The sequence below is a fragment of the Xyrauchen texanus genome, chromosome 22 (genome assembly GCF_025860055.1).
Source record: "Xyrauchen texanus isolate HMW12.3.18 chromosome 22, RBS_HiC_50CHRs, whole genome shotgun sequence".
Taxonomy (NCBI): Eukaryota; Metazoa; Chordata; class Actinopteri; order Cypriniformes; family Catostomidae; genus Xyrauchen; species Xyrauchen texanus.
In genome coordinates this window covers 29,048,339-29,068,354 of record NC_068297.1, presented here as the reverse complement: position 1 = coordinate 29,068,354, position 20,016 = coordinate 29,048,339, and the positions used below count along the sequence as shown (strand labels likewise).

The following is a 20,016-nucleotide window of genomic DNA, read 5'->3' as shown; positions in this document are numbered from 1 at the left end:
AAATCCCGCTGGACCATGCCCACGATGAGGCCATGCCTCTAGTGGAGTGAGCCCTAATGCCCAACGGGCATGGCAGGTCTTTGACGCCAGTATGCGGCAGCAATAGCGTCCACTATCCATCTAGACAGTGTCTGTTTCGAGGCGGCGAGACCTTTGGTGCACCCTCCAAACGAAACGAAAAGCTGCTCAGAGCGTCTGAAAGAGGCGGAGCGCGCAGTATACAATCTCAGTGCTCTGATTGGGCAAAGGAGATTGGCGTCGCGTTCGCTATCGGATGCTGGCAGCGCCGATAGGGAAATGACCTGTGCTCTGAAAGGAGTACCGATCACCTTGGGAACATAGCCGTGTCTAGGCTTTAAAATGACCTTGGAGTCACTTGGTCCAAACTCAAGACACGCAGTGCTGACAGACAGCGCGTGAAGGTCTCCCACACGTTTGACTGATGACAGGGCAGTCAGAAAAACGGTTTTGAGTGAAAGGTATTTCAAATCCACGGATTGAAGCGGTTCGAAAGGGGGGGCTTTCATAGTTTCGAGAACTATAGAAAGATCCCAGATAGGAACCGATGGGGGGCGTGGGGGGTTCATCCTTCTAGCTCCCTTGAGGAAGCGGATGACCAGCTCGTTTTTTCCCAGTGACTGGCCGTGCAGGGGTTCAGCGAACGCCGCGACGACCACCACATACACTTTGAGCGTGGATGGGGATCTGCCCTTATCCAGCAGCTCTTGTAAAAACACGAGCAGCGACGACACCCAACATGTCCGTGGGTCCAGGTCTCTGTCGGTGCACTATTTTGAAAACACAGACCATTTTTGACGCATAGAGTCTTCTCGTGGAAGGGGCTCTAGCGTGTATGATGGTGTTTATTACCCCTTCTGGCAGACCGACGGGTAGTCGTTGATCACCCACGCGTGCAGCGCCCAGCGCTCTGGGTGGGGATGCCAGATCGTGCCGCGAGCTTGAGAGAGGAGATCTACTCTCACTGGGATGGGCCACGGCGCTGTCAGTGACAGCTGCGTAAGCTCCGGGAACCATGTCTGATTCTCCCAACGCGGGGCTATGAGGCATTTGCCTGATCCTCTGCATTACCTGTGGCAATAGCGAGACGGGAGGGAAGGCGTAAAGCGGGCGGTTGGGCCAGTCCTGGGCCAGCGTGTCCTCGCTTTTCGAGAAAAATATTGGGCAGTGAGAGTTCTCTTCTGACGCAAGAGGTCTATCTCTGCTCTGCCGAATATGCGCCATAACTTCTGGACTGTTTGAGCGTGCAGGGACCATTCCCCTGGAGGAATAGTGTCTCTGGACAGTCTGTCTGGGCCGTCGTTCAGGTGGCCTGGCACGTGCGTCGCCCTCAGCGAGCGCAGGTGGCACTGGGACCAACTCAGTATGCGTTTCGTCAGATGGAAGAGGTTCCTGGATCTGACACCGCCCTGACGGTTTAGGTAGGATACCACAGATCTGTTGTCCGAACGGACCAGGACGTGGTGACCCTGAATGACCGGGAGAAAGCGCACAAGCGCCTACTCGACCGCTATCATTTCCAGACAATTTATGTGAAGGAGCTTTTCCTGAACTGACCATAGGCCAAAAACTGGAGAGCCCTCGCAGACCGCGCCCCAACCCGTGTTGGACGCGTCTGTCGAGATGACTTTTCGGCGAGATACAGCTCCCATCGTCACTCCCCGCTGATACCATTCACTCCCCGCTGATACCCGCGCGCGCTGTGTAGATAAGCGAGTCGTCATTGCCACAGAGTCTAGTTCTATTCCAAGGAAGGAAATTGCCTGACTGGGCTGTAGTGAGCTCTTGGTCCAATTGACTGCAAGACCCAAACTGTTCAGATGGCTGAGGAGAACTGTTCTGTGAGACAGAAGCTCTGTATGTGACTGTGCCATAATCAGCCAGTCGTCCAAATAGTTCAGAATTCGCAAGCCCTGACTCCGCAGGGGTGCAAGCGCCGCATCCATGCACTTCGTGAAAGTACGGGGTGCTAAAGACAGGCCGAATGGAAGGACGGTGTATTGATAAACCTGGCCGTCGAAGGTGAATCTCAAGAATGGCCTGTGACAGGGATTTATCTGAATCTGAAAGTAGGCATCTTTCAGATCGAGAGAGATAAACCAGTCCCCCTGGCGCGTATGCGCGAGGAGTTTCCTGATTGTAAGCATTTTGAACGGTCTTTTTGCAAGCTGAGATCTAATATTGGTCTGAGGCCGCCGTCTTTCTTGGGGGCGGGACTGAGCCGTCGTTTTTTCAACAAGGCTAGGAGGACTTCGGTTGCTCAGGTTTCAGCGCAACCTTAGACCGAGGCCCGCGGGGGGGGCGGCGGTCTGCGGCGGCTGTCTGAGCGTGATCGAGGGCGGCCGCCCTGTCGACGCTGAGAAGTCTGACTTTGTTGAGCTGGGCGCTGTGAAGAGGCTCGTGCAGGAGGCTGGTCACGTGGGCGGCCTGCAGAGGAGCTAGCGCGACGCGGCAGGAAGAGGTTCATGGTTTGGGTGGCTTTCTGGACTTCTGAAAAGCGGTCAACAATGCCACTCACCGCGGAGCCGAAGAGACCGGTCGGACAGCGGTGCGCTGAGGAACGTGGAGCGCTCTGCTTCTCCCATGTCGGCTAGCGTTAGCCACAGATGTCTCTCGGTCACAGTCAGCGAGGCCATGCACTTCCCTAGAGCTTGGGCTGCAGCTTTGGTGGCGCGAAGGGCGAGGTCTGTCGCGCTTCTTAGATCTGTAACAGCCTCTGGGTGCCTGCCTTTCTCATCCCACTCCCGAAGAAGGTCCGCTTGGAGGATCTGTAAGACGGCCATGGAGTGCAGAGCAGATGCGGCTTGGCTGGCGGCGGAATAGGCCTGGCCAACATAGGCGGAAGTCGCTCTGCAGGCCTTAGACGGGAGCACTGGCTTAGACCGCCATCTCGCGGAGGGCGGGCAAAGGTGTGCTGCTACCGAATCCTCGACCGGGGGGATGGAGGAGTAACCCTTGAGTGTGGAGTTCCGGCAGGAAGGGAGCGGCCCGGGCCGCGGGTGTTGCGCGGCGACGGCTCTGAAGAAATCAGCCGTCGAGTCTGTTGGGAGCCTGCTCAGGGGGTGGGGCACCACTTGCGCTTCACTGTCCTATGGTTTAGTTGTAATTTTTTATTATTATTATTATTATTATTATTATTATTGTTTTTTTTTTTTACATATGGTCCACATGAGAAGTTGATTTGTCTTTGAATCGGAACTTAATATCGCAGAGCGCGTGAAAGGGTCGTTTTGAGTTCACCGTCAAGTGGCCGCGAGACACTCGCACAGAATGATGCTACGGGACAGCATGACTTCCACTGTGCAGAAATTCGCCAAACAGGCGCTCACGAAACCCCTCTCTTGTCGGAGAACATAATAAAATGTTTTTGGACAACCAGAACAAGCTGAAAAGCCATTTGGCGGAGGTCAGAGCGGACGATTTGAAGATTGTCGAGGCCGCAGACAGGAAGCCTGAAGCCCAGGAACACGGTGACCTGTGGTTTATGGAAATCCCACAGACTAGTGTATTCGGGAGTGGTGGTGAACCTTACCCAGGGCCTAAAGTGTCCCTCTGAAAGACTTGAGAACATACTGGGGTTCTGTAAATCACAGCATCGGGTGATTAAGGGGATTGTGTGTTCCCTTTCAAATGAGTCTCATACACTGTCATACAGGGTTATATCAAGTGGACATCATACAATCCTCCTGCACTTTCAGTTGCCCATTGCCTTGTGGCCTCTCTGATCATGTTAACGATTCGTTCTTGCCCAATTTCTTTTAAAGTTTATACATTTTCACCATATGCATGCAGTCTGTGTCCTGAATTTCTATTCAAAAGAGATTCAACAAATGTGAGATTTGTTGTAAATGTGTATCAGCAGTTAATCAGAGTAGGAATCTAGATATTTTTTCTGCAAACAATGCACTAAGCCATCAGGGCCAGCTAATGCCACATATATGGATACTTTGCTGAACACTCCTTACAATGATTCTGGCCCATGTCCTAAAATAAGGCATTTAATCTGACTGTCAAATTTTAAAAACATTTTATATATGCAGCATGTGACATGAATTTGATAATTGCACTAAAGGCATCAAGTAATTTAAATTCTGTCATGACTGGAGTAGAATTAACTAATACAATATAAGACAATGGCTGCTCTTGACTTATACTTGTAAACATTGAAAACTATTTGGATTAAACTTACAATATTTTGAAGAATTATGTGAAAGCATATCCAGTCATTTAGGGAACTACGCATTCAATTGTTTGACAAATGGCGGACTCTAGTGGTGTAAATTGGTAATGCTGTTCCGCGTTTGATATCCATCGGCTTACACTGAAGTGTCTCAACAATTAAATGCACCAGGTCATTATTGCAGTTTTATTTAAACACATACATGGTAATATTATAAGTAAAAATACAGCTCATGGAGCTATGTAAACACTACGGATACCCCAGTGAGGGAATCTCCAATTTTGCACCACATGACAAGAATGCCTAAATGTTAGCAAAAAAGAAAGAAAAGAAACAAGAAAGAAATTTAAGAAACAATGTTCAACTTAACGGACGTTTCCATTTTTGTCTTTACAAATACTACAACAAATCATATTCAACAGTTCATAAGCTGCCTTCAGTTCATTGTTCCACATTTGGGACACGTAGGGGGCGTTCACACTGAACACGTTTTTACGTCGTGGTTTTCAATTATTTATTTGTTATGTAAACATGCGCTAGCGTCTGACGTTCAGTTTTGAGACGCCATGTCAAGTTAAAATGAACTTCAGCTGTTAAAGTAATAGTTCACCTAAAAATCTAATCATTTTATCATGCACTCACCCTCATACCATCCCATTTGTGTGACTTAATTCTGCTGAGCACAAACAAAGACGTTTATCTCAGCTCTACTGGTCCATTCAATGTGACTGGTGGCCAGAACTTTAAAGCTAAAAAAAAAAAACACTTAAAGGCAGTAGAAAATAATCCTTACAACTCCAGTGGGTAAATCCATATCTTCTGAGGTGAGGTGATGTGATAAGTGTGGGTGAGAAAAAGATCAATATTTAAGTCCTTTTTTCTTTTTCACAATTACTTCTCCTCCCTGCCCAGTAGGTGGCGATATGCACAAAGTAGCACCCAATAACAACAGAAGAGGAAAATGAAAGTGGGAATTTATAGTGAAAAAGGTCTTAAATATTGATCTGTTTCTCAACCACACCTATCATATTACTTCAAAAGACATGGATTAAACCACTGAAGTCATATGGATTACTTGTATGCTGCCTTTATATGCTTTTTGGAACTTCAAAGTTCTGGTTACCATTCACTTGCATTTTATGGATTTACAGAGCTGAATATTCTTCTAAAAATCTTTGTGTTCTGCAGAAGATATAAAGTCATAATAATCTGGAATGACATTAGGGTGAGAAAATGAGAGAATTTTAATTTTTGGGTGAACTATCCTATTAAAAGAGACACCTGCGTAATGTTCATTGCGCTGCATCTAGCTGTTTATAGTGCAACAACACAATCGGTGTGAATGGCCCCTAACAGCACTCAGAACCTTTACCAGGGCTCACAACAGTGTCCCATCACTGTTTTAGTTAAGAGGAGGCACAGCCAGTTTTTTATCCTTCTGTCTCTGGTGGATTTTTGTGTGCCTCCTTCTTTCGTCGCTCCTTGCGAACTTTTTGCCGCAGAAGTCACAAGAGAAGGGCTTTTCGCCCGTGTGTGTGCGCATGTGGGTCGTGAGGTGGTCACTCCGGCTGAAGCTGCGCATGCAGATCCGGCACTGGAATGGCCGGTGCCCGGTGTGGATACGCACGTGTCGCGTGAGCTCATCCGAGCGAGAGAATCTCCGGTCACATCCCTCAGCCGGACATGGGTACGGTCGCTCATGCACCGGTGTCTTGCACGGTCGGTTCGGGTATTTTCGTGGCCGCAGTATCGGCCTGAGTGGGATATTTTGTGGATTGGCGTCTACCTGTGGCCTTGACCCATCTACCGGACACGCCAGAGTAAAATTTCTTATCGTGTTCAAGGGAGTCAGAGGTGGAGGGACTCTAATAGACTCCAAAGAGCACGAAAAAGGTTTTATGTCCTGAAACATAGTCATGTCCCTTTGGCTGTTGCTGGTCTGATAGAAACCCCTGTAGTCAGGAATGATGGAGAACATTGCTCCATCTATGGTAGACTTGGGAGCGGAATAGGACGGAGTGGCATATGTTATGGGACATGAGCTGGTGGGCAGATAGGCTGAGGGGTCCTGGTATCCGTCAGCACTGCAGGTGTAAGTGGGAGGACTTGTGTACAAATGCTCCATGTTGGGAAGAGTTTGGCCTGTTTTGGAGCAGACTGAAGTGAGGTCTGTGGGACTGGGAGAGCCTGTGGTGAAGGATCCCGGTGATGATGCCCTGCCTTGTACCCCAGCACTGACACTGAAGTTGATTATCCCCTCTTGATTCCAACCTCCTTGCGCGTCGATGGAAATTTTCCCTGAGTAGGCAAGAGGCGCACTGTGCGGGAAGTACTTGCTCGACTCTGCTAGGTCAAGGCCCCGTTTCTCCACGCCGAAACTGTCGGTGCTCAAGCCACCTGGAAGAATAAAAGTAAAGCAGAATTCACTAATGTGTACTTCTCATTGTACTGCGCCATGTGGAGTAAGCATGCTTGTTTCCATCAAATTATGCATTCACACAGGAGTCAACTCAATTAAAGGAGCAATATGTAACATTGATATCAAGCATTTAAAATGGGTACTGCAGTCCAAATTAAAAATATTGGAGAGACTCGAAGCTCACGCGGGTTTCCAGGATGAGGACACGCAACAGGAATGAGCAAACTGACAGTAGTAAGCAACGAGCCTTACACTGTATGTTGATCAGGTAATGTATACGTTTGCAATGTTTTTATTGTTTGCAAATTATAAACCAGCTCATGTTCATTTTTTATAACTCTGTTAATGTTAACTAGAGGTCTTCCTGGCTTCCATGGCTTCAGCGTGCTCTGTTTGCCCGGTAACTTTTTTCAACCCAGGGTGTTGAAATACTTTTGGGAAATGGGCAGTGGGCGGGATCTCACAGGCCAAAACACAAACAGAAATTCCGGCCTGGAAAGGACATTTCAAGGTATATACTGGCTGTAGCATTGTTTTCAGAGAAGCCAGTATTTCAACTTATATAACATATTATGATAACTGTATGCTTTAGTACAGTAAATATATTACATATTGCACCTTTAAGGAATATATTTGTTGAACAGTCTGAAAATCTGAGGGTATCTGTGTTCTCAGTATTCTGGTTGGCATAGAAACTATAGTGTTCTTAGTGTAACAATTAGTTTTACATGAAGTGGTCTTATCATTTTGAATTCCTCTACGTGCATTTATTACCAATTTAAAAAAACAATTTTGAATTAAAAGGGGGTTCTATTCCCATACAGAAATCTGATATATGGCCACATATGAACATACATTACATATTTAAATTCCACTAGTATTTGGAAAAAATATGTTGCATGTATAAAAACAGCAATTTTGTAGTATTTATTGCATATATGTGCAATTATGTGACTTTATATAAGTGAAAACCACATATGAACATATATTAGTAAATAAAGTTCAAATATTTAAGCATATATGTACAAATGCACTTGTATTTGGGAAAATAACTTACAAATAACGTCCATGTATGTAGTATTTTTAAATATATGTTGCATATATACAATTATGTGACTTAATATAAGTAAAAGCCATATGAACATATTTCATATATGTGTTACATTGCATCTACAAAGAATAATTCCTGGAACACTAGATGAGAAAACATAAAAAAATAAAATAATAATAAGCATACAAAAATACATGAAAACATAGGATGGAACTTCATTATTACACTAAGAACAATAAGAAAATTAAGAAATTGTGCACGAAATCATTGCCAACCAGAATGCCAACTTAAGATACAGATTTAAATTGTATTATTATTATTATTACTTTTTCAGATTTAATTTGCATATATTGTCATATATCAGACTTCTGTATGGTTTAACACCTAAAGCTCACATACAATTGTCAAAATTGCTTTGTTATTTACCAGCTTATCTGAATATAATTATAGGCACTGTTAAACATATACATGCTTAAATTTATATTTAGAACATAATTATTGCAAGCTGTCATTTTACAGCAATTTACAGTAGCTATAGGCTACTTATTACAGTGAGCAACCTGAGGTGCTCAATTTCAATGTAAATTATTTAAATTAACAAAACAAGAATTTTATAAAGAATATGCATTGCTGACCCACTTTTATTCTAGGGGGAAAAGTTAGAAACAAACATGAAATTATGGTACTTTTCTTTTTTAAATGTTGAAGCATCCTCAATGTTTTCTTACCTCCCGACGCCTCACTGAATTGATCAGAACAGACGCCCCCTTCTACATCAGAGAAGCCTGTCGGCAGTGATGGGGGGATCTGAATCTCATCCAGAAAGTAGATGTTTTGTGGGAACGCGCGCATGAAGTCGTTTAGCGACGCAGTGATTTTATCTCCAGTATTAGCTGTTGCTGTCATTTTGATCCTCGGGTTTTTTCTCTCTCCACAAATGACAAAGTTGAATTTTCTCAAGTTGATCACAGAGCTTTTGTGGCCTAATTGATGTTTTATTGATGTGTTCACGCGCTTCGGTTCACCTTCAGTTAACGCGCGCATCGGTCTGTGGAGCCACCGGCGCTCTTCACATGCCTCATAGCCAATATGTGAAACTTTATGTCGTAGTAGGCGTTTAAGAAGAGTCTGTCAATGCCCCGTTACGTCACTGACCATACAAGGATAGAAGGGTAAAAAAAAAATCGGGTTGGGCAATTTTTTTATTATTTTTTTGGCTTCTTGCCATTTGACGACACGAGAAAGTTAATCTCGAGAACTTTGTCGACAGATCGTTGATTTCGAAATTACTCTTTATTTTCAGAAGTGAGATTGATGTGTTGTTGATATTGATATGATACATATTTATGGGCTCTATGAATGATTTCGAGCTTATTTGATAATTGGAGATTTTTGTGAACTTGTTGGTACATGTTATTATCAGGAATTCCGGTTAGGTCGAACTCCATAAATGGATATTATCCGGTAATGTCATGCACGCCTTTTTCGACTAATATGGGCGCATCCGGAAACCCTTCACGGAAAAAAACGAGCTACGCCGAGCGCACTTCGCACAGAGGAACCGCAGTAAAACTAAATTAAGGAAAGGGTTATTTTAATATGTTGGAAAGTTATTCTAATTTTAAGGGTGTTAAGAAAAAATATTTGCTAATGTAAAGAAATTTTTCCTGTGAAACAAAAAAGCACCATTGTGACATCTTGAATAGGCTAAAGGAAAAAAAAAAAGCTTTTAAAAGATGTTTAAAGTAAAATATGTTTTACATTTGGCCTCCAAATGTCACTGATGGACTTTGAATACACCCTTCTTTATATCTTTGTATCTTTATTCAATAATCCCATAAGGTATTTTTCCATGGATAATTGACACACATAAGTCCGCCTTCATCATCATCTCTCGTCACTTTTTGTTTTTCTAGCACCACTGTCTATTTTCATCCATGGCAGCGGGAGCAACTGAGCATTTGCTTTATGTGCGACTGAGGACTAATTCATAGCCACCCACACCATGGAACAGCCCCTTCTCCATGGAGTGCTTGTGAAAGTGGAGCCTCTCTGAATAGATCTTCATCTGCCCTCTTGCAGACACCTCCATGCCTCCCTTCTCTCTGTTCCCATTCACACTCGCCCACATGCACAGGCAGTACACGCTGACTACGCTGACACACGTCTGTGCATCCCAGATTATTACACTATACAAGCCCTCAAGATTTTAATTATTTGATCATAACCTGACTTGATATAAAAAGCTTAAATCATAAAAAATACATATATTCAGGTGAAGCATGGCAGAGTGTGTTTTACCAGAGATTATTTAACAAAAACGGGCTACTTCTATTAAAATTAATGGGAGTGACTGAAACGCCCAACCAAAGAGCTATTAGCGCCCAACAGTCAACGTTTGTAAAAAGGAAGTCGGAACTTACTGACAAAAGAAACAATTACCGCTTGGATACAGACATCGCGCATGCGCGTTAGCTATACAAGCCGGGAAAATTGCTTTTTTTTAAAGCGTAATATGAGGTATTGAATCACAATTTATGATTCCAGTGTTGTCAAATTGGATTGCTGATTTGAAACATGTTCTTTGATCGTAATCTTGAACAACCATTTTTGAGATTTCGGTGTTCCCCCATTCAAGTAGATAGGAGTTGTACTGGGAATGGTTGGAAGTAGCCTCTTAAGAGCATTCCAAAGATGGCCGACAGTGGACTGACTTGCTAGAAAGACTTTGGCTTTACATAGAACCTTAAAGGATTCTATTGTTCACTTCATATTTGGAACCCCTAAAAGGTTCCATATGGAACCCTTTAGAAGGTTTATATAAAAAAAACCCTACATGGTTCTTTGTTGCCAGGCATAGCCGCAGGAAGTAGGGGTGCAGCTGAGGGTGCTGCAGCGCCCCTGCCAGCGTTCCAGCCCACCCTGTGAAGTGCTGTCAGAACATTGTATGCATGAAAAATGTATAACAATTCATAAATGATATTTGAAAGCCATCGTATTCTGTGTTAATCTCATTAACGAAAATAATGCAGAAAATGTATAGGAGTATTTTTATTTCATAAACAATAACGAAGACGACAATAAAAAAGAAGATTATGACAAATAATTGAATTAAGTCTCTTCCCCTGTTCTAAAATTGTTCCCGTGGCTATGTTGACAGGTGACAAGATTCTAAATAGAACCCTTCCAAATGTTCCAAATCTCAGATCCTATCATTTTATGGATTTAGTTTTTGTTTTATTTCCTGAACATTTCATGTGAATTAAATGTTTGTTTCAATAGATAATTTATTATTTAATATAGGCTAATTTATATAATATTATAATAATTATATTAATATTATTTATTTGCTAATTATGTCATATTTTATATGTATTTTTATTATATTATGCAAAATATATAATATTTAGTATAACTAAAATATGAATATTTTATATTTAATATGGAAGTATTATTAAAGGAATATTCAAGGTTCAATACAAGTCATTTAACGGTTTTAGGGTGTATCGTGTTTTATCATCATGGCAACAAATTTTTGTCTAATTCATTAGATATAGCTAACTCATTTGGATATATCTTTACACAGAAAAGGTTATTAAGTGATTTTTTCACACTAAAATCATGTTAATATGCATATTGTTTACGTCCTGTCTAGAGGTAGACGATATATATCGGTTTTATCGAAAAGTCAAAATAATGTTTTGTGGTAATAAACATTATGCCACAAATGCTGTTGATTGAGCTTAACTTGTATTGAACCAAGAATATTCCTTTTATTATTAAATGTTTTAGCTGAAATAACTCTTTTGTGCTAAATAGTTTCTGTTTTTTTATATAGAGCCTTTTTGCTGAGTGTATGTGGCAAAAAGTGTGAGGAGGGAAGGCAGGTTTTATCCATGTCATTATAATAACATACTGGTAAAAGTGATCATAGTGAGGACAGGTGTCTGTAATGGCATGTCACTAATCAGAATTAGTGCCTTAAACACACACCACATTAATTCCCTTCCTGTCATCTGAGATGTGGTGACTGATAACATCAGATCAGAAAGTGTTATCACCACATCAGCTCAGCAACATCCTCTGGCCTTCAGTCTGAGTGATATTCAACAGCAGCTAGTCTTCCCAGCTGTCATTCAGATAATCAGATGTTTGCTGTCTGTGAGAGCCTGCATTGTAAAAATCTGTTGTCTTCTCAGTTCAAAATGTGTACAAACCCTGTCAGCACTGAAGTCAGGAGCGCAGCGTATTTTATACGTTCAGGTGTCTTGTTATATGCATTACATGTTTCTCACTAAAGCCAAACATCTATTCATTCTCAAAATTGTTGGGGGCAGTGCAAATGTTCACTTCCTTTGTCTTACGCCTACAGACACAAAAATGTCTTGCCCATTGTGTCAGTGTTGTTACTCACCATGAAAAGTTAATTGCAGCTGTGGAAGACAGAAACTTACATAACTTAGCATAGATATTACTAAAAGTGAACCATATATTAAAACACCTGAAACTATTTGAATATATGATAAAGTTGTGATGAGACAAATGTTATAAAACATTGATTATAATTTCAGCCATTAATGAAGAAAAACAATTATCCATATACAGGAATATATCAAATAATTGGTTACAAATAAAGTGTATTCTTCTTAGCAGATGGTAAATTATTTCGGCGGGTTGTTTGGTACCCCCCATCCCAACAGCCCCTCCCTTTGTGCCCCTCTTGTGCCCTCTGTGCCTTGCACGCCCACACAGCGCCATGTTGGGATGGGTTCACAGCCCATTTTGTTTGCGTTTGCTTTGGTGTTGCGTGGGGGTTTGGTGACCCCTGCACACGACGATTAATCAAACGTCACTCTGTGATTTCTCCAAAACTCATTATTCCTTTTTTATAACACAATACCCCGATGTTAAATGTGGTCCCGCTTGTTTCGATATACCATCCTTTTCGGCCTGTATACAGTTGAAATGAATATTTCCAAAGAAGTGTATGTGACGTTCTGGCAAATGTTTATTAGATATGGTCAGTTCTGTTATGCACAAAGAATGTGGAATGAACATTCAGTCTATAAGAGTAAATTGTCTTTCATTTAATTAATCTAGTAATTTACCTGCAGAGGTGTCTAGTCTATCACAACAGAGGTGTTCATGAAAGTTAGCTTTTTATGTTAATGTTTATGTTTTTCCTTCACATTTTCAAAGAAAAAAACCCCGAAATCAATCTAAATGTCACTTTTTCATTGGCTAGGATACCCTTTACTTCTTATTTGAGGAATTTAAGTTACAAAAACCCTAAAATCAATTGATTATTTCCTTCATACATTAGAAAAGCCCAATCACTACTCTGAAATCTATCCAAAACAAAAACAGTGAGTTTAAACCTTACCAGCATTGACGGCTGCATTCTGCCGATGTTGTGTTTGGTTTTCATGGCCAGATATATCAGTGCAGAGGTCTTCTCTTGTCCAGGTCCTTCACGGCTTTCTCCTGTTGTTATCTCAAACACTGAAGAACACTAATCACATATAGTCCCATACATCTCTAAGAGGAGGTTCATGTATGCTTTTCTATTCATTCAGAGACCAACCCAAAATCTGGACAATGCACTTGTTCCCACCTCCAAACACCATCACAATTGATACTGCTAAGCTAATGAGGAAGAATTGGGGAGGCCAGCAGATTGGACCAGAGCGTGGCTCCTGGAGTGGGGAGAGGGAGTCCGTAGGTGTGAGGGTTAGAGGTATGCATGCTACCCTAAAGGCGTTGCTTCAGAACAGCTGCCCTTTCGTGATGGGTCCGAGAGTAAAAGAAGCAACCCAGATAACCAGCACTTGGTCTTTCCAGATTTGATCACTTTTTGGTACAAGATAGTTATCAAACAAATCCTCTGTGAACCTTTTTTGCATCCTTGGGATCATTATGACTGCCAAACTGTGGTTTCTATTTACATCATTTATGCTTACCTATGAGAGACTATTTGTGTTTTAAAATGGTATTTGTTTTTAAATGTGACCAGTCTGGGCATCAGAAATAATGTTCCTATTATTTTAAAAGTGATTATAGTAATACATATTGAAGTCAGAGAAAATGATTAAATCATTAGTTTGGAAGTGTTTATTTTTTAACCATAATCCTATGGCATCGTTATGCAAAAAGCCTGACTGCAAGGCTGGAAAATCTTTCAGAATCACTTTTCTGGCAGCAAAAGCAAACCAAAACAAAAAAATGCTGCCTTGAGTCTGAGATGATGCAACAACAAAATGACCATTTAATCCACTGCCAGAGAACAAGGGACAGTCTGTAATTAACAATTAGGAAACGCAAGGGGTGTGTGTATTTATGTTGTTGTTTATTCTGTAATATGCTACATGATGTCCTGCAGATGCTAGTAGAATACTATTTAAACATAATTATAATTATATGAATGTATAAGCGTAAGTGTATATCTCAAGTCCTGTAATTGCCATTTCTTTAACATTGTTTATCAACTTTTTGCCTTTATTTCAGTTCATTTTAAATGGTACTGGTGTGTGACAAATGAATCTTGAAAAGTACAGATATTCCTGGTAGACTTTGAATTATTATAAGGTCTAAAAAACTGATATATTAAAAAAAAATACATAATATTACCCCTTCTTCGATTAGTATTATGCATAAAATGTATACAAGCTTCAGTGGATAAGGGAAGCTCCAGATCTTTTTATTTTTTCTCAGGGATCAGTGAACCCCCATCACGCAAAATTCCCAGTGCGTAGGAGGAAAGTCCAGGAAGATGGATGACCAAGCCCTAATAGTTTGATGATATTGCAAATGTCATCACAGAGACACAAAGACAGAAAGCGACCGCATGGTGGGGATGGGGACTGTGGATCATTAGATGAAAAATCAACAAGGACAAGCTAAAAACGAATGTCGCTCTTATTTTCCATGACTTGTTTTCCCATCTGTATAAGGGTGTGAATATCATGACATAAATGAAGGGACAATAATTAGTTTGATGCTGTTGATGTTGTGTCTTATTTTAGCTGTTCAGCCTTGCTGTTTAAACCAGCAGTTGCAACTCATGGTCCCACACAGAATGATTTTTTGAGTGATCAGAGTCAAAACAACCACCCACAGTGTGCACATGCTAGAATACACCAACCCACATGTGCAACCAAACAGTCGAATGAACCAATCAGAATGTGTAACTACCAGTATTTTACAAAACGAATAAAACAAATATCTGATAAAAAGGGGGGGGGGAAACATAGCATAGCACAAGCTAAATATAATATTAGATATTAGAATGAATTAGAATAAATACATAGCATATACATATGAAACATATGAATATGTTGCTGGACATCTAAAAACATGTGCTTTTCACACTTGACATTGTTAACCAGGGTTATATTGACCCTACTTTAATGGAATCTTGTTTCACACTGTTCAAATGTACAGACTCTGGGTTAGTCATTCACACTGTATGTCCAACGCACAGCAGTTCAGTGCAAAATCCCTTTCAAAATGAAAAGTTTGAAACATTGCTAGTCCAGAACTAAAAGTGGCCTTATCGGAATAGTTCACCTAAAAATGAACATTCTCTCATCATTTACTCACCCTCATCCCAGATGTGTATGTCTATCTTCTGCAGAACATCACATATTTTTTAAGAATATATCCGCTTTGTAGGTTCATACAATGCTAGTGAATGGTGAAGCTCAAAAAAGCACATAAAGGCAGCATAAATGTAATCCATAAGACTCCAGTGTTTTAATCCATGTCTTCAGAATGCTTTGATTAGTGTGTGTGTGAGAAACAGACTGATATTTAAGTCCATTTTTACTCTAAATCTCCACCTTTGAGCAGCCCCGACCAGTAGGTGTGATATGCATGAAGAATGCAAATCACCAAAAACAAAAGAAGAAGAATGTGAAAGTGATAGTGGAGATTTATATTAAATATTGATCTGTTTCTCACCCACATCTCTTCTTAAGACGGACTTCCACTGGAGTCATATGGATTACTTTTATGTTGCCTTTATGTGCTTTTTGGTGCTTCAAATGTTTTGGACACCATTCATTGGACCTACAGAGAAGACTAAAAGACTTTGACCCAGGGTTAAGTTTAGTGGCAAAATCCTGGAAGAATTTTACATTAAAATTGATAGATTATATATACAGATTAATTAATTGGCTTGGTCATTCTCTCTCTTGATGTCGCTCTACTGTTATTTTACACAGAGTCCAGCAGATGGCGCGAGACACAATTGAATCAGGACAAACGGAATCGCTCTGACTTGCACGTGACGTCACACGAATCATAAATTCATGTGAAGTTGCGCAGAGGACAGATTGTGTACCGCTAGTCTGCTGTTGTGAGTTCTCTTGCAGCAGAATTAAATAATCCAAGTAAACGTTGACGATGCTGGATTGTATTCAAATGGAAGTAAAGGACAGCCCTCTGAATCGTGTAAGTTTTTGTTATCACAAATAAAAAAAAAAGTAAAAAAAAAAATATAAAAACATTATTATTGATTATTACTATTATTGATTTTATTTTTCTAAATCGCTGTTTTACAGACTCAAACATCAAATTGTATATTATTTTTAAATCCTGAAAGCCCTTTTTCAAATATTAGGTATAAGAAACAGCAATATGGTTTGACTGTTAACTGCAGGCCCATCTTTATGGCCGAAAGGCAGACCAGTTGGTGGCCAAAGAAAAGTATGAGGAGGCGATTTTATACCACATTAATGCAGCAGGTAATGTGATTTTTTATATAAAATTCAGACAAAGAACATCTTGAAGTGGCATGAGTTACATGACAGTAATTAAAATGAAAGAATGAATGAATGTGTTTTTGTCTCTCTGTTTGCCCAGAGCTCTTGAAAGAGGCCCTATCATTGACACACAGTGAGTAAGGCAACATGTTTGTGATGACAAGACAAGCATGACTCCATTCCAACTGACTGCATGTTTCTCTGTCCCTTGGGGCATGCCATTGACAAGAGCTCTTTATTTTTCCCAAGTTTAAAAAGGTTTATATTGTTCAAATACATGGATTGTTTACTCATTTGGAAAGTAGTTTAAAAGCGTTAATAATTATGTCATAATTGTCTCAAACTGTAGATTTCAGCTTTACACACTCTCAGAAATAAGGTACAAAAGCAAACATAAAAAAGAAAGAAACAAAGATAAATGGATAATCATTAAACCATATTTTTACTCTCTACCTTACACAATTGTGCAGAAAAATTAAGCAATGAATACTGTACATCTGTAACAACATATGGAGAAGTTTTGCAGTCATTATGCCTTCATTATTTAGGATAGGCACAGTTTTTCTTTAACACATGTTCAAGGTTTGTACTCTCAAATACTTATATAAAATTAAAATTAAATACTGCCCCCAGTGGTTGAAGCAGGAAGTGTAAGAGCAGGTGTGAGCTCCAGGTTCTGGGTGAAATGTTCACAGAGGGGCACCAAAATTGGTTCTAATGTGAGTTGTTTTTAGTTGTCAGCATTGTAATGCAGTGAAGAATGCATATTTTATTAACTCTACCCCCAAACCCAACACTTAACCGTCAGTGGTTTAAAACATTAATCTTATAGAGAAATTGCAACCTCTAAATGGCGCTCATCATTGATTATGTAAAAGGGATAGTTCACACAAAAAAGATAATTCCCTCATTATTCACTCACTCTCATGATATCCCAGGTGTATATGTCTTTCTTTCTTCACCAGAACTCATTTGAAAAATAAATATAAAAAATATAAAAATATCTCAGCTCATTAGGTCCTTAAAATGCAAGTGAATGGAGATTTCTCTTTTGAAGCTCCAAAAATCCCAGACAGTCAGCGTAAACGTCATCAATACGACTCAAGCAGTTAAATTAATGTCTTCTTCAGCGATACAATTACTTTTGGTGTGAAAAAGATAAACATTTAAGTACTTAACTATAATTTAACGCTTCAGTAAGCTTCATGAGAGGGTGGAGTCTAAGCAGTCTCTCGTGTGATGTATTCCTGTTGCCATGATACTGATGTAATCTCACGTTCTCCACTCAGTTGAGACATCCAGGATAAGTACACAAACACACCATTGTGAGTAAAGAAACAGATAAATACTAATCTAAACCAAAACCAACCAAGCTACTGTACAGCGTTCCTCCTACACAGTTGTAATCAGCGCAGTTCTTCCGGCTGTGATGCACGTGCCTCAGATCTCACGTGTTTCAAATGACAATGCGATTAAGTCACATGTGAGTACCGCTCCTGACTGGAAGCATGATTTAGAGTTATAAAAAGTACTTAAATATTTATCATTTTGCACCAAAACGATTGCTTTAGAAGACAGAATTTTAACAGCTGTTGTATGGATAACGTTTGTGCTGACTGTCTGTGAGCTTCAATTGCGAAATCTCCATTCACTTGCATTGTAAGGACCTACTGAGCTGAGATATTTTTAATTTTTTTTTCAAATGAGTTCTGGTGAAGAAAGAAAGTCATACACACCTGGGATATCATGATAGTGAGTAAATAATGAGAGAATTTTCATTTTTGGGTGAAATATCCCTTTTACATTATTTGTTCCTGGTTTCAACCGTACACAGATCTGTGATGTTGCTGACCCAAGGCGCATTCAATTGCACCACAGAAAAGGGTAAATTTAAATGAACCGATGCAAAAATGTCAGATGGGAAAAGGTGCTTGTCGGTAACTCTGCTGAATGGGGTCAATGTCAGACTCTTGAGTACTAGAAAATTTTGTAGCAACCTGCTAACTTCCTGTGTAATCATGTTGGTTTGAAATGGATCTGCATACCCTCTGATATAACCAGTATGATCTTTTTTTATTAGATAAAGCTATCTTTAGAGCTCCAGAGAGGCAGACATATCCGACAGCAGCAACTGATCAAGGTGAGTTCCAAATGGGCTAAACTCAAAGGAAAGTCACTAGTGAACTCATCAAAACACAACTCATCCCTGTCAACACAACGTTTCTTGGCCTCCACCAAAATGCCCAGTCATACAGTCGTCCAACATGAAAGCCAGCGACCTCAACTTGGCTGGAAGACTGCCAAAGATGACAAGACTCGCCTGGAGGAGCAGAGCACTGCCATAGCTGGCTTGTGGAGGCTCATGGCGGTTCTGCTGATAGAGAATGAGCGGTTACTGGAGGAACATGAGAAAATAAAAGCAGAGGATGCTTTTCTGAGGAGAGACCTTAATGAGGAGCATCAGAACCCAGAAGCTCCTCTAGATCAACCTGCTAAGATGTTTTCACCATTGGTATGACACTCCTGCACGTGCCCCCTGACCTCCAGGAAGAGATCCAACTGTTGTGGGAGAGAGCAAAGGACTGATAGTCTTGTATTCACCTATCACAAGCCTGCCTGACAGCTACCATTGAAAACATGATGGGGATTATGGCATGGACATTTTTGAGATTATGTATTGTAGTTTAGACTGTTGCTTAAAGTCAACTTTTAAAACTGACAAAAAAAAATTTCCCTGTTACCATAAACACTTATTTCAGCATTAAGACTTTAGGTTAAAAGGTATATGAATGGAAGTGTGTCTTTTAGGTGCTATGATGACTAGTAGTCACCATTGATTTGAAGATTTTAATAATTTGAATCGCCTTTGAACTTTATGCTGTTCACATTAATAGTCATGCCACGTGACTGGTGAATTAAAAGTATAAATAAATAATATCTCCATTAATGAGGTCATGGAAACTTCAAGTATAGGCTGACAATTAAAACAACAATTAGAAAATTGCAGTTAAAAATATTTTTGGTTGTTGTAGGACACTGTTGACTGCTTGAAATTTCATAACAAATATATAACTATATTAACGATGTATAACTTAATATTTAGTGCATCAATGTAAACTAAGTCGGGCAGAAATATATGTGAAAGTCAACAATATAAACATAGGTGACAATCATGTACAGCAATGTAGAAATAATAATAATGTATCAAATTAATTATTTTAATTAAGGCACATCGAAACACCTCAAAAATATAAAAAAAAAAATCCACAAACATACAATCTGTCAAATATAATATAAATAATGTACTTAATAGTAAATAATAAGTAACAACCTCTTAACAAGCAGATCTTTGTAGATTAAATAGTAGAATATTTTCACTGTGTGACCAGCGTTAACTTTTTTGCTGCATTTATGTGCTGTTTGGAGCTACAAAATTCTGGCCACCATTCTCTTGTATTGTAAATGTTTTTCTAAAAATCTTAATTTATGCTCTGCAGAAGACAGAAATTCATACACAGCTGGGATGGCATGAGAGTGAGTAAATCGTGAGAGAATTTACATTATTTAATACGTTTTTGTTGACACC

The 20,016-nt window shown here is 40.2% G+C and overlaps 2 protein-coding genes across 2 annotated transcripts; one reads left to right on the top strand and one right to left on the bottom strand.

Moving 5' to 3' along the window:
• Positions 1–4,383: 4,383 nt before the first annotated feature.
• LOC127662757 (early growth response protein 2b-like) lies at positions 4,384–8,744 on the bottom strand. Its single transcript, XM_052154063.1, has 2 exons — positions 8,397–8,744; positions 4,384–6,595 (listed from the first exon to the last, which is right to left on the bottom strand). Exons 1-2 carry the CDS (start codon positions 8,710–8,712, stop codon positions 5,601–5,603), a joined length of 1,311 nt encoding a protein of 436 aa, XP_052010023.1. The 5' UTR covers positions 8,713–8,744; the 3' UTR covers positions 4,384–5,600.
• Positions 8,745–16,011: 7,267 nt separating this feature from the next.
• On the top strand, positions 16,012–19,364 carry nrbf2a (nuclear receptor binding factor 2a). The gene is made up of 5 exons (XM_052153981.1): positions 16,012–16,119; positions 16,328–16,412; positions 16,531–16,563; positions 16,787–16,809; positions 18,511–19,364. The coding sequence occupies exons 1-5, from the start codon at positions 16,072–16,074 to the stop codon at positions 18,946–18,948; spliced, it is 627 nt and encodes a 208-aa protein (XP_052009941.1). The 5' UTR covers positions 16,012–16,071; the 3' UTR covers positions 18,949–19,364.
• Positions 19,365–20,016: the final 652 nt, after the last annotated feature.